The sequence below is a fragment of the Pelodiscus sinensis genome, chromosome 1, assembly GCF_052426305.1.
Source record: "Pelodiscus sinensis isolate ZL-2025 chromosome 1, ASM5242630v1, whole genome shotgun sequence".
NCBI lineage: Eukaryota > Metazoa > Chordata > Testudines > Trionychidae > Pelodiscus > Pelodiscus sinensis.
The window spans coordinates 95516387-95530004 of record NC_143052.1 but is presented as its reverse complement, the minus strand read 5'-3'; the positions used below and the strand labels follow the sequence as shown (position 1 = coordinate 95530004).

Genomic DNA, 13618 nt, shown 5'->3' with positions numbered 1-13618 from the left:
TCCCTTAGTTGTAATAACACAGAAGAGGCTTTTATACAGACACAAATGCAGTCAATTAATATTTCAAATGGGGAAATTAAACATGAGGTTGCCATGCCACCCACTGCACCTGCTAATCTCTTCTCTGACCTTTTGCTCTTATTTTACACCGAGTTATACACGACAATTCAATCTTTATGAGACTCACCAGTTGAGTAAATGGCAGTCTATACTGAAAATTTTTTCTCTCCTCTCCCTCCAATAGTCCAGCACCAGTCTGACTCCAGCAGTACTAGAAACAGTAGAATCACTAGAGGCATTGGCACTTTTTTCAGCTGTGTCATTGGCACGTCATGTACACTGATGTTTTCACTACTGTTAGACCAACAATGGGAAAATTCTCAGTGTAAATACATCCACAGAGAGAGACTGGAGTGATATACGAAGCCTGAATTCCCACAGTCCTCAAGTGACTAGTGCCTTTTTCTCAACAACTATGAAAACTGAGGTGTGAGCTCAAAGATAAGGTAGAATGGAGGTTCTGCAAATAAAATCACTGGAAATAACACAAAGTACCTGTGACAGGGGAAGCTGGGAGGGAGAGATCACATTGTGCTATCCTGTTTGTGAACTTCATTAGCTAGGTGTACAACGAAGGTCTCAAAATGGCCAAGAAGATCCCAGGATTTCTCAGAAATGCAAGCATTCAACTGTTACTAATTGGGAATACTGTAATTAATTAAATAAATGTTCATAAAGCACCCATCCTTCTATGGAAAGGAAACAGCATCCAGAAGGACCAGACCTTGATTTAGCTTCTAGATTTGCATTCAGATTATTCCCTTTCAATACACACCTCTAAAATCCAGGGAAATACTGACAGACTCTCTTGGTGTTCTACTGCATCAATCTGATTTACCCTGGGTTTTCCTATCTTCCTGAATTCAGGAGGGAGAGAGCCAGATACAAAGAGCTCCCAACTTCACTACCAGTCACAACATTCAATTTGTTCCTAAAGGTTCCCTTTAAACATGGGGAAAATATAAAACCTTCCCAGGTTTCACCTATGAGACAACTATAGCATCCATATAAAGATTCTAAAAAAACCCAGAGAGTAAAAGTGAACAAAGAAATAATTATGAATGAGAGGGCAGTTTTTGTGCCTTCAGCATAAATGTGCCTGTCCCCATCCAAAAACTGTAAACCCACAGTTTCCCAGTTAAACCTCCTTGACATCCCTCACAGAATCTCAGACCGGGATTAATACAGAAAATGAAGCTCAGTTCTACCACAGAATATTCTACATTCCTGGTATCATTCATATGGTGATGGCCACTAAGTGTCAAAAAAGAGAAAAGCCCAAGTCCAGTGTGGACCTTCTAATCTACAGTATTCTACTTAAAGCATCTGCTTCTTTTTGTACGAGTTTGTTAGGGGGATCTGGCAACCAGCCAGCTTCCTAGAGATGCAGTCATACCACAAAAGGTGGATCAACCAATCTTCCTGCCTATTACTGTCCCAGTTCACTCTCTTCCTTGCAGAATCCAACCCAGTCTTAGCAGAGATGCACAAATGGCAAGAAGGAGAAAAGGCATCATTAGCAAGGAAAACAGCAATGGCCTGCCTTGCACACACCTTACTCAAAGTTCCATTAATGCCCAGTTACGATTTATAGTTGACAACAGACAATTCCATTCATGTGCCTCACAGAGATACTGAATGCATGTGACATATGGGACATTCCCAAAAGAGCAGTGCTGGAAAATAAAGTCTCCAACACTTTACTAGCGGATACATCGCACTAGCACCATCACTCACAGAAGCAAAAATATTTTAGTCCACTAAACAAGGCAAGTTTAGATAGAAAGCTACCTCCAAGTAAAAAAGAAAACACAAAAGGCAGTGTGGTTGAGTAATTCAACCTTTCAGAAAACGATCACTTGGACATTTTCTCCAGCGGTGGCCAAGAACCTGTGAGTTCTCTGGCCTTCTTTTAAAGGGTGTACACCTCCAATTCAATGTTTTCCATTATGAATTTTTTTCAGTTCCATTTTTCCCCCCACCCCACCCCCATTTTCTGCTGAAGAAGGAGAAAGAGTGAACACTTCCCACCTCAATGCCCCAATTTGCTCCTCCACACAGAAATAAAATCGTGCTGGTCTCAGTGGCACTCTTCCTTCAATTAGTACAACAGGCAACCTCTTGGAGAAGTAGTGGATCAAGCATTTTCAAAAGCAACTTCAGAGAGATTAGTTCAAGTGAACCAATGAATCATCTCTTTGGAGCAGCAAAACCCCCAGAAAAAGAAAGTTGAATTCTTACACTGCAATATTGAAATGGTTAATAGATGAAGCAACAATGCACTTGGGACTCTGTTTAAAAAGTTTGCAAATGCATTCAAACCCTCCCAGTACACATTACTGGCCCAGCATAGCACATCTGTCACTTACAGTCCACAGAGAGTTAGATCAAAGCAGCTTATGTTGGACCTTCTGCTGCTATGTCTAATTCCTTCCCCCTCCCACATCCTGATTAACAGAAATATGTCCTGGATTCAGATACCAGCTATGATCCGATTTGTCCCAATCCCAGCTCAACCAGCTTTACACCACCCTACTAACAAGATCAGCATCGGCCAAACAGGGCTTATCCAGGCTGATCAGAGATAGATTAGATAATGAAACCCTAACTGTGTAAGCTGTCTGCTAGAGCCAGAGCTGAGTGAGAGTGAAGAATAAGAAACTCAATATACTTAGGGGTTACATTAGCACCTAATGCATACTTTGTCCCCAGCTTTAGCTTCTCACTATCCAGTTACTATCTTGAGTCTCTCTTTGTGACCTAGTTTTTAAATCATATATTCACAGACAAAAAAGCATCATTAGGTTTATTGAAGAGTTAAGATTTTTCAGTAATTGAGAGTTGATTTATTACATTACACTCTTCTTCCTTATTCTGATTCTCTCTCTACTTAATGCTGACATTAATACATAATGCTTTAGCATAAAGGAAATTGTGATAAATATGGCAGTTCAGGACCCCCTCATACATGGTCCACAAGCACAGACTCTCAAAGTTTTGAAGACAGCAGCTACAAAGATTAGTACTTCTGGAATAGTAACTAGAGAATGTAAAAGACCTGCAGGAGCTGCAAAGTATGGTCACTAGTTGCACATTATTTCTAGCTTCCATAAAACCTTTGAAAATTATAAAATCCAGTATATGTACAATTAATAACTTTTGCAAACATCATGCCCAGTTTAGATACTGAGGATATGCTCAAAAATGAGTGACTTCAAATGTTAAAAGTATCTAGCCACTCTCTCTCGTGATGGACAATCAAGTATCAAATTTTTACTAGGGCTGTCAAGTGATTAAAAAATGTAATCACGATTAATCACGCAATTAATCTTGTGTGCCTTCCCCTTTGAAATGAACGGGGCAGCGCTGCATGGAGCCCAGGATCAGCAGGACTCCCCAGTTGACCCCAGGCTCCATGCAGCGCTGCCCCTTGGAAGCACCATGGAAGCATTTCCAAGAGGCAGCGCATTCGGAGTCTAGGATCAGCTGGAGACTCCAGCTGATCCCCGGCTCGGCTTGCACTGCCCCTTTGAAGTGCCGAATGGCACTTCAAAGGGGCAGCGCAGCATTAACGTCTGCAATTAACGTGTTAAAAAAATGAATGCATTAATCCTGTCCTGCCTTAATTGAAGGCATTAATACATGTCAATTGACAGCCCTAATTTTTACATTAAGGCATTGTAGTTATTAGGGATGTAAGAGTGTAATCGTATATACAGTTAGCTGACGAGCCTGGGCTCATCAGTTAACATGCACGTTTATACACACGTATCAAAGGCAGCACCGTGGGGGGCAAAGCAGCACGGGGAAGCCAGCTTTAAGCCAGCTCCCTGCGCATACTGGCTCCCATGGAGCCACTTTCCCCTGCATGCTGCTGCCTCTGTATAATGCATAATCTAATTCACACTTCACACCTTTACACAAGGAAAAATATTGCAATCAGGGAAAAAGCGGGAAGCGTGTGTTTCCTGGCAGCCTGGGAGGATAAAGTGGCATTGGAAACTGAATACATGATGTCCCAAATCAAGTTCAATTGATATGATCTGAAGAGGTGGGTTTGCCCCACGAAAGCTCATCACCTAATAAACCATCTTGTTAGTCTTTGAAGTGCTATATGACTTTCTTTTGATATAATGGGGTGAGAAAGAGGGATGTGTGGTGGAACATGGGAAGTGGGAGGGATGTGGCAGAGAAAACAACCAGGAAGGGCCACACACAGGAGAGCGCCAGACTAATGCAACATAGTGGGGGAAACACTTCCATGGGACACAAATGTCCCTCCCTTCAGAGACTATTAAGAACCACAAACCCAAGCAGGAGTGAAAGTAGAAACCACACGATGAATTAATCTCATTGTTTTCAAAGAGCTCCAGCACATTCAGTGCAAGAAACAGCAGAAAGAAGCACTGAGACCAACTGCTTACCTCTAGCAGAAAAACACTGTGTAAAATACAGCCAGAGAGAAAAATAAATACACTCCATAATACCCTCTCTTTCGTTTAACAGTTGCACCTCCAAACTAGTTGTTATTTACAAGCATACAAGAGCATGATCCGACTAAGTGTCATTAATCTGTAAAACATATGCACGATGGCCGAACCATTTGCCTTTGCCACTCCCATCCATAGCATCTCCCAAGGCAGCACTGCCATTACACAGACTCTGATACTGTACACAGAAGCTACAATCAGAGGGAGATATTCAGCCATGGGGGAGTGAAAGGCCCAGTGAAGAACAAATAGGATCAAAACTGCCAGGAGAAGAAATGTACTCTCAGTAAATTAAAATAGTATATTGATATGACATGTGCCCATATGAATTCATAAACTGATGCCCATCTGTATCTATAGGAGAGCAGGTTCTAAGGTTACAGACCAGATCCTCCTTGTTCACTCATGATATCCAAGACACCTCTGGCTCCATACTCTTAATACTTCAACCACATGATGCTTCTTACCACGCTGTAAACTATAGAAAATAGGAGTTCTTCTTTTTCCCATTTTTAATGAATGGGGGAATAATACTGAAGAAATAACAAGAAAAAGCAGTAAAGGAAATGCACAATAAGCAGCTGTCACCAGTCTGGGGTACCCAAGAGAGAAATAGGCATCCAGTCAGTGCAACAGACATAGTAATCTGGGAAAAGAAAAGATGTTAAAGAAGGGCAGTCCCCATGCTGAACACCAACAATGCTACAACATTCTTTGTCATTTTAGGCATTACTACACCTTTAACAGGAAAAGTCAGTGCTTAAAAAAACAAAATACGGGGCAGAATGATCTATTTTCAAGATTGTGCTTTTTTAATAAATTGGCGAACAGAACAGTAAAAGACAGTCTGAATACTGTATACCTTCACTAATTATAATACCTCAGATTACTATTAAATCAATTAGCAAAAACCACCTATTTTTACTTCAGTTTTACACTGAGCATTTAAAATCACTTTGTATGTGGTCAGTTTCATAATACCTCTTGTATTGCCCCATCAGTTTCTCCATTACTGAGGAGACCCTTACAATCGTCAACTGGGTGGCGGGACACAACCAAGTGAAAAAATTGCAGAATTTGTTTTTAAAGGAATTTTAATTAAAAAAAAATAAGCCACGTGATTTAAGAAAGTACTGGCAAATACAACAGCTTAAAAACGGTCCTTTTGATCAAACAGCTGAAATCCTCAGGGTCATTCTCCAGAATTAGCACGGTCTTCCCCTTAGAAACAGTAACTTCGTGGATTTGCTCGGCGCTGGGACAAGGAAGGACGAAAACCCCTCTCGGAACACGGGCTTCATTTCTGCTACCAATGGGACCACCAAGCTGCGGGTGGGGAATTGACCCCCCCCCCCAAATAAATCCCACATCCCGCTCCGATCTCAGCCTACGGCCGCAGGAGACTGCCCCATCCCCGTAGGCCAGCGCCCCGCTGCTCCAGAGCTGCTCTCAACCCTCCCGCTGGGTCGCTACCTGGCCAGCCGCTTTCCCCTTTTCGCGCCGCTCCCCGCGGCCCGGCGCCCCTGCTCCCCCCAGCCCCGCGGACCCCACCGCTCCTCGAAGCGAGGGTCTCGGCGCCCCACATCCCGGCTACGTGTCCGCAGGCGGCGCGGGGGGGGGACGCCCCCCAGTCTACACCGCCCCCCGGTCGCGGCCCCCCAGCGCAGCCTGCCCGCTGGGCCCGGGGCCCCGCTACCTGCATGCCGCCGCCGCCGCCCGCCTCCGCCTCCGTCCTCAGCCGCTTGCTGTGGCCAGCCTCGGCGCCGTCCCCTCCGGGCATGGGCTGCTCCAGCTCCGGCTCCCGCTTCACGCCCCGGGGGGCTTCGCCGCCGGGGACGAGCTGTTGCTGCTGCTGCTGGGGCTGGGTCCCCTCCGCCATCCGAGCCCGACCCCCCGGCCGCCCCGCGTCCCCTGGGGGAGCCGCCGCCGCAGCCGCACACGGGCGAGAGGGTCCCCGCCTGGCGCGATCGCCCGGTGGCGCTGCGGGCCCGGGGCCGGCGGGACGAGAGAGCGCGTCGCGGGAGCAGCAGAGTCCGTCCCGCAGCGGCCGCTCCACCAACCTACTGGGCACTGACTCGGGCCGGCCACAGGGGAGGAGGCGGTGGCGGCAGCAGCCGGGGACGGGGGGAGGGGAGGGGCCGGAGCTCCTCGGCTATCTCCGGACACGCCAGCTAGGGAGCCGAGGCAGCGCGACCCCGCTCGGCAACCTTCGGGAATCAGGGAGGGGCGGGGCCTCGGCAACCTTCGGGAATCAGGGAGGGCGGGGCCACGCGCGGGGTGGTGGGTACTTGGAGCCTGACTGCCCGGAGAAGGAGAGCGGGTGGGAAGGGGAGGGGCTCTTGCGTCCCCAGCCCGGGCACGCGCGCCCTGCTGTGCTTGGTGCTCCCTGCCCCCGCTCACTCGAGCGGATCCGCGCCTGCCTTAGCTGCCCGGTGGTGAGGGGAGCATTAAACGCGACGCCTTTTCACCTCCTGGCTTGTCTGCTGCACGTCGGGCTCTAGGTATGAGAAACAGGCGCCCCCAGTGCGTGCCCGCTTATTCACTGGCAGGTGGAGTGTTGGCATGCCTGCTGGCAGCGCTGTGCAGCCACAATCGGGCCGCTCTCTCTTCTCACATGAGCTTTCTGGGGCTCTAATCCTTTTCACTGCCTGGCTTGCAAATCTCCCCCTATCTGCTACATCCTTGTGGAGACAAAGTGAACGCAGCCAGCGCTGCAGGTGAGGGCAAATTCTCAACTTAATCTACTCTATATTTTAGAGAGGTGGTTTCAAGATCTCCTCCTAAACAGGAGGGCTGTGTCTAGACTAGCCAGCTTTTCCGGAAAATCAGCCGCTTTTCCAGAAAAATTTGCCAGCTGTCTACACTGGCCGCTTGAATTTCCGCAAAAGCACTGACTTCCTACTGTCTGAAGTCAGTGCTTCTTGCGGAAATACTATGCTGCTCCCGTTCAGGCAAAAGTCCTTTTGCGCAAAGCTTTTGCGCAAAAGGGCCAGTGTAGACAGCTCAGATTTGTTTTCGGGGCTTTTTTGCGGAAAAGTGCATCTAGATTGGCACGGATGCTTTTCCGCAAAAAGTGCTTTTGCGGAAAAGCGTCCGTGCCAATCTAGATGCTCTGTACCGAAAATGCCTTTAACGGAAAAGTTTTCCGTTAAAAGCATTTCTGAAAATCATGCCGATCTAGACGCAGCCCAAGAGCTAGGACAGGAGTAGGCAATACTTTCTGAGGGGGAGCACTCCAAGATTTTGTTAAGTGGCCATGGGCTGCATTTCAATGAAGGGAGTGGGGTCTGGGATGGAGACTGAGTGCAGAAGGGAGCATGGGGTAGGGTATTAGGGTGCAGGAGAGGGTGTGGGGTCTGAGAGAAGGTTTGGGTGAAGGAGGGGGTTGTGACCTGGGGTAGGGGGTTGGGATTCAGTGTTGGAGAGAGCATGAGTGCAGGAGAGGATTCTGGCTTGGAGAGGGAGGGGTTAGGAAGAGACGAAGGGTCTGGGAGGGAGTTGTGACCTGAAACGGAGAAAGTGGGTGCTGAGGATTTGGGTGGTGACCTGGGGAATGGGAGTGCAGAGGGTTGGAGGGGGAGATTGGTGTGCAAGAGAGAGTGCAGGGTTGGAGGGGGAGCTGTGACCTGGGGAATGGGAGTGCAGAGGGTTTTTGCAGCGACCTGGGGCAGGGAGTTAGGGTGTAGGCGGGGCCGGACTAGGGGGTGAGCGAGCCAGGCAGCTGCCCGGGGTGCCAACCGATGGGGGCGCCTGATGGCAGCTGTAAAGGGCACACGGTGTCCCACAGCGCACCGGCCCCCCATCCCCCTGGCGCCAGCCAGTAGCACCCTTCCCCCCACAGCCGTGGGGCCCTGCATGGCCAGGCGTGGCCCGCCCTGGGCTGCGTGCCAGCAGCGGTGGCTGGGCAGCGCATGCGCCCCAGGGGCAGACCCCGGGCTGCGTGCATGCAGCCGTACGCCCCGGGGGCGGGCCTGCGCATATGCCGTGCTCCTGGGGGCAGTGCCGTGCGCCCGGGCCCAGGGCGCCAAAATGGCTCTGGCTGGCCCTGGGCGCGGGAAGGGATGCGGTGCCGGAAGGGGTGGGGTGCCAGATGCTGATTCTAGGAGCTGCTATGATTGGGCTGGGAAGGCAGCATGCAAAGTCTTCCTCCTCCTCTCCTCCCCCAGTTGCGTAGTGCAGAGAGTCACATGGAGGGAGCAGCTAGTGACTTTGAGCTTGGGTCTGTGACAAGCAGGGAACATGCCTGAAGGTCCCGGTAGGGTAGGCTGCAGGCTGGATCTGGTGCATGGGCTATATCTTGTCCACACCTGAGCTAGAACCACCAAATTCAATATACCAGCTTCCTCTTATCATAACTTAAAACAATGTAAGGGTTTGGTTGTGCCAGGAAAATGGCACGTGCCTGGAATGGGATTGTTTCTCACAAAACCAATCAGAAGAGAGACAGAGTCACCAAATCAAGTACAGTCCTCAAAACTGACACAGGACAGTTTTACCGGTTATACTGGTATAATTTTACCAATACAATTAAATCAGTATAATTATACCAGCACAACTCCTTATGTGGACACTCTTATTCCAGTTTAAGAGTAGCTTTTTCTGGTTTATCTGAAAGCCTTTCCGAAGTAACATAAGCTAAATTGAAAACAAAGTACCAGTAGGCCTTCTACTCTTAAAAATTCAATCAGTCTAGCTACCTAGCTCAGGACAGTGAAAAATGTCATGCCCAATGCAATGTGGGCAGGTCACTGTAGATGCAGCTTGAATTCTTCATCAATGTAGTTCCCACCTCCTAGAGAGAGGCATTAACTACACCAACAGGAAAAAGCATCTATTCATGTAGGATTATCTACACTACTAAAGCACAGGTGTGCTGGTGTAGTGTAGACATATCCTTGCACTGAGATAAGTGTCCATACAGGGATTTGTACTGGAATAATTTTTTTAGTTTTAATTATCACCTTAGCTTTTAATGGTATAACTTTCCAGTGTGGCCTAGCCCTTAGGCCTTGTCTACATGAAAGGTATTGTTTTGTTGTTTGTTGTTTGTTTATTGGGTGAGGCCAGAATTTGCCCCATATTTTGTATGCTATTTGATAAATTCTCAATTAGAGACCAGTGTAAACCACAGAATTAGTCTTCTTTATATTTCGGTATCTGAAGTTGTTACATAGGAACAGGTCATTGTTCCATCTGGCTGATCATCCCACCTCTGACAGTAATCCCCCCTTGATGCTTCAGAGCAGTGGTTTTCAAACTATGGGTCATGACCCAGTACTGGATCGTAGAATGTCAGGCACTGGGTCTGGTTGCTGCAGGGGGATCAAGTGATCAGTGAGGGTGCTATGGCAGCTACCTGTACCCCAGAAGCAGCCAGCTGCAGGCCCAACTCCTAAGTGGTGGGGGGAGAGCACACAATGTTCTGTGCACTGCCCCTGACCTGAGCACTAGCTCCGCACTCCCATTGGCTGGGAACCTGCTGCTGGTTGCTTCTGGGGCGCAGCATGGTCTGTGGTGGCAATAGAGGCAGGAAGCTGCCTTAGCACCCCTGCTGCATCACTGGCCAGGAGCTGCTTAAGGTAAGCCCCTCTTACTCCAGCTCTGATCCCCTCCCCCCCGCAAGCCGGAGCCCCCTTTTACACTCTGGTCAAATTATGTTGGGTTGCAGGCATCAACAATTTTCTTCAGTTGGGTCATGAGAAAAAGTTTGAAAACCACTGCTTCAGAGGAAAGGGAAAAAACCTATGTTGGACCTATCCAATAGTGTAGATGGGTTTGAGAAGTCCTTTTTGGCTCCCCAGCTGTCAGTCTATGCCCTGCAGCCAGAGAATTGATTATCCTATCTCAGCATATCTTTACACCTATTACTATTGATCTCCACAAAATTATCCAGCTTTGAACTTTTGAATTCCAATTACAATATTTGACTCCACTCTCCACTGCACTACACTTTTCCTAATCTGGAAATCATTTTCAAAGGTCAAGTTAAAAATAATTTCAACTAATATATTTTTGCTGGCATGTGCCTGTTTGTGAGCACATGGTAGTCTGTGTTGACTAGTTGTAAACCTTTGTGGAATGGTGCATACCCAGAGGAAGCGTAGATGCAGTTTCTGCCTGCCAGTATGCCAAGGGTAACTGCTTGGCCCAGTCATCTTGATTAGATTCCACATGAAAAGGCAAGTCTAGGAAAATTCAATTAAAATATTTGATAAAGTCCTCTAATTTAGGCTGGGAATGGAGACCCTAATCAATGGGCCCTGCCCCGTTCAGAGAAAAGAAATATAACATCTACCTTCTCCCTAGTTTTATGCACCATTCACAACCAATTTTAAACAGATCTTCCAGATGAAAAATCCATTCCAGCAGGGAGTTCAGCAGTATCAGCAACTGCAGAGTGTGACTGAACTTACCACTGGATGGCTCTGAGTGGCACTTTCCAAAGCGCCCTCTGTTAAGGAGCACATGGGGAGCTGAGGCACGTTACTGTACTTCTCATTCGTTCTAGGACACTCTCTGCCATTAATAATGTTGTATGTATCTATCGCAATTTCCATCCCATGATTTCACAGGACAACTGTTAAAGAATTAATCCTCACACCATGCCTGCCGGGAACGTATCATCTTCAGCTAAGTAAAGGAGAAACTGAAACAACACGAGGTTAAGTGACATTTCCCAGGTCATAAGTCTGTGGAAGAGCTACAACTATAACCCAGATCTGTTGACTCCCTGTCACACAATTCAGTTTGTTGTGTGTAACATGCGAGACACGCCCATACTTCCTCTTCCCCCAATACTTTCACTACTGCACTTGCCTCATGCAAGACCAAACAAATGCCCCAGGCTAATATGTAAAAAGGTTCAACAATCAATGCAATTTTGCCACCATGCACCGTAGTTGCTGCTTGGATGATGAGAGTGGAGATGCTGACTTTCCAGAGCTCTGAGAAACAGTCCTGAACTGAGGCCACATGTCCACTTCTTGCGCTGGAGATTGATCTTCTGGTGTTTGGTTTAGCAGATCTAGCAAGGATCTGTTAAATTGAACACTGAGGGTATCCCCAGTTGGCACTGGTACTCTTCAATTTGCGAGGAGTAAGGGAAGCCAATGGGAGCATGGAGCTGTGGAGATGGTGCCGAGCTCGGCTCAAGGCAGGGGTGGGCAATCATTTTTTGCCAGGGGCCACTTCAGAAATTTTTGAAGTGGCCCCGGGCTGCACCAGAAGGGGCAGGGCCAGGGCCAGGATACTTCCCTGCTTCCCCACCCACAGACCATGACTGAGTCTCCTGGCGGCTGAGATTGGCTAGGATTTTGCCCGAGTCCCAGGCAGCTCAGCTCTGGGGAGACAGGCAGGTCCCCTGAGGTGGTGGGAAGCAGAGACTGACTGGAGCCAAAGATGTACTGGGATTCTGCCCCAGAGAGAGGGGACAGAGAGGAGCAGGTGGTTGGGCCTGGGGTCAGAGAGGGGCTCTCAGCTAGGTGGATGGGGGAGCTGATGGGGTCTCAGTGTGCAGTGCAAGTGGAGCAATCTGGGGCCCTTCTGAGCATAGGCCCAGCTCCATGGAGCCACTGTAAATATGGCACTGCATCAGGGTCTCTTAAATTGTAACACCTTTTGCCTGGCAAACCAATGTTTATTGTGGCTGGTTTGTCACACTGTAGTAGAGTTTCAGTTTACATGGACTCACAGGAATACACAAACAAAACTCTGTTCAGTAATGCCCATGAAGTGCAAGGCACTGCACAAATAAACGACAGTATGCGCCCTGCCCCACAGAGCTTACACTCCACAATCTTCAGACAAAAAGAAGGGTATTCACACTGAAATTTTACTCCTGTGTCCACATGTTTGCGAGCCCCAGCCCTTACGTTGTAGGCTCTCTCTGGCAGAATACAGTCATCATTTACATTGTATACAAGTAAGATGGTCAAGGTACGATTGGGCAAGTTATGATAACATAGTGGTTTTGATCATATGGTTTTTGTATGGTTTAAGACAGGGGCGGGGAACCTCAGACCTGAGGGCCTGATGCAGCCTCTGGCTTGCCTGGATGCCTGGCTTGCCCGTGCTGATGCTCCAGCCCCCTTGCAGTCCCACCATGGGGCTGGAGCACATACAATCTACTAGGTTGGGCCCCCCTAGACTCTGATGTGAGAGGGAAAAGTGGGGAGTGTCTTTCTCCTTCTCAGTTGGAGGCCACGTCAGTGAGGGTTTGTTTTTGTTTTTGCTTCTCACTTGTGTGTGGCCTCTGGCTGAATTTTCTGTGGGTCAGTGGCCCAAAGAAGGTTCTCCACCCCTAGTTTAAGACCTACTCGCAATCCCTAACTGCACATTAACATCACCTCTATTTATTAGTAGGCCGATTTCTTGAACTAGTGTATTTTTACCAATTGATTTACTGAACACATAGGTGTGGGAAGTAGAAATGTGGGGGTGCTGCAGCTCTCCCAGGTTTTCTGCCCAGCATCCTAGCAACCATCCCCATGCCCCTGCTGCCAGGGGTCCTGTCCTCCGGGGTCACTGCTGCCCGAGAGGCTCCGCTGCTGGCCACAGGTCCAGCTCAGCTGCTGGCCTTGCACCTGGGGATTCTGTTGCTGGGCTGGGGTCCCAGCTGTTGGCCCCAGTTCTAGGAGGCAGTGACGTGGCATGGATGAGGTACCCCCACTATAAAAACTGTTCCATGGCCACTGACTAAATAGGATCGTGAAGTTCACCCACATACATGCAATGGTGTCAAGATTTCGCTGTCGTAAAGCTGATTTAACTCGCTACAGGAGGATTTCCGTGGGTGCTATAGAGCTTCTACAGCCAGAACTTGCAAGAAGGGAGAAAAGGGGACAATTGTTTTGGGCCCCCAAATGTCTGGAAAGTTTGTGTAAAAGAAGTGAAATGAAAGGGAGTGGGGCCTCAACAAACATGATATGCCAGGGCCCCAGAGTTCTCTTGACAGGCCCATCCTCAGCAGTTCCTACATCATCTTCCCCGTCTGTGGTCAGTGCAGGGAACATGACCAAGCGAGAAAAGCAATGCCACGTCCAAGGAACGCATCCACTTTTTTGGAAAAA

General features: G+C 48.4%; 1 protein-coding gene across 16 annotated transcripts in view; it reads right to left on the bottom strand.

Annotated features, from left to right (window-relative positions):
• RBFOX2 (RNA binding fox-1 homolog 2) overlaps positions 1–6689 on the bottom strand; it is a 275113-nt gene extending 268424 nt beyond the window's left edge. For 4 of the 16 annotated variants that reach the window (XR_012906290.2, XM_075937949.2, XM_075937862.2 and 1 more), the window contains exon 1: positions 6247–6678. Coding sequence is in view for 15 of the 16 variants with exons in the window: in XM_075937949.2 (XP_075794064.2) it covers positions 6247–6429 (183 nt within the window). In the remaining variant the exon portion in view is untranslated. Of the gene's footprint in view, positions 1–6246 lie in introns of all 16 variants that reach the window. The other 12 variants (XM_075937871.2, XM_075937873.2, XM_075937917.2 and 9 more) reach the window with 6 other exon arrangements.
• Between the last annotated feature and the right edge of the window lie 6929 nt (positions 6690–13618).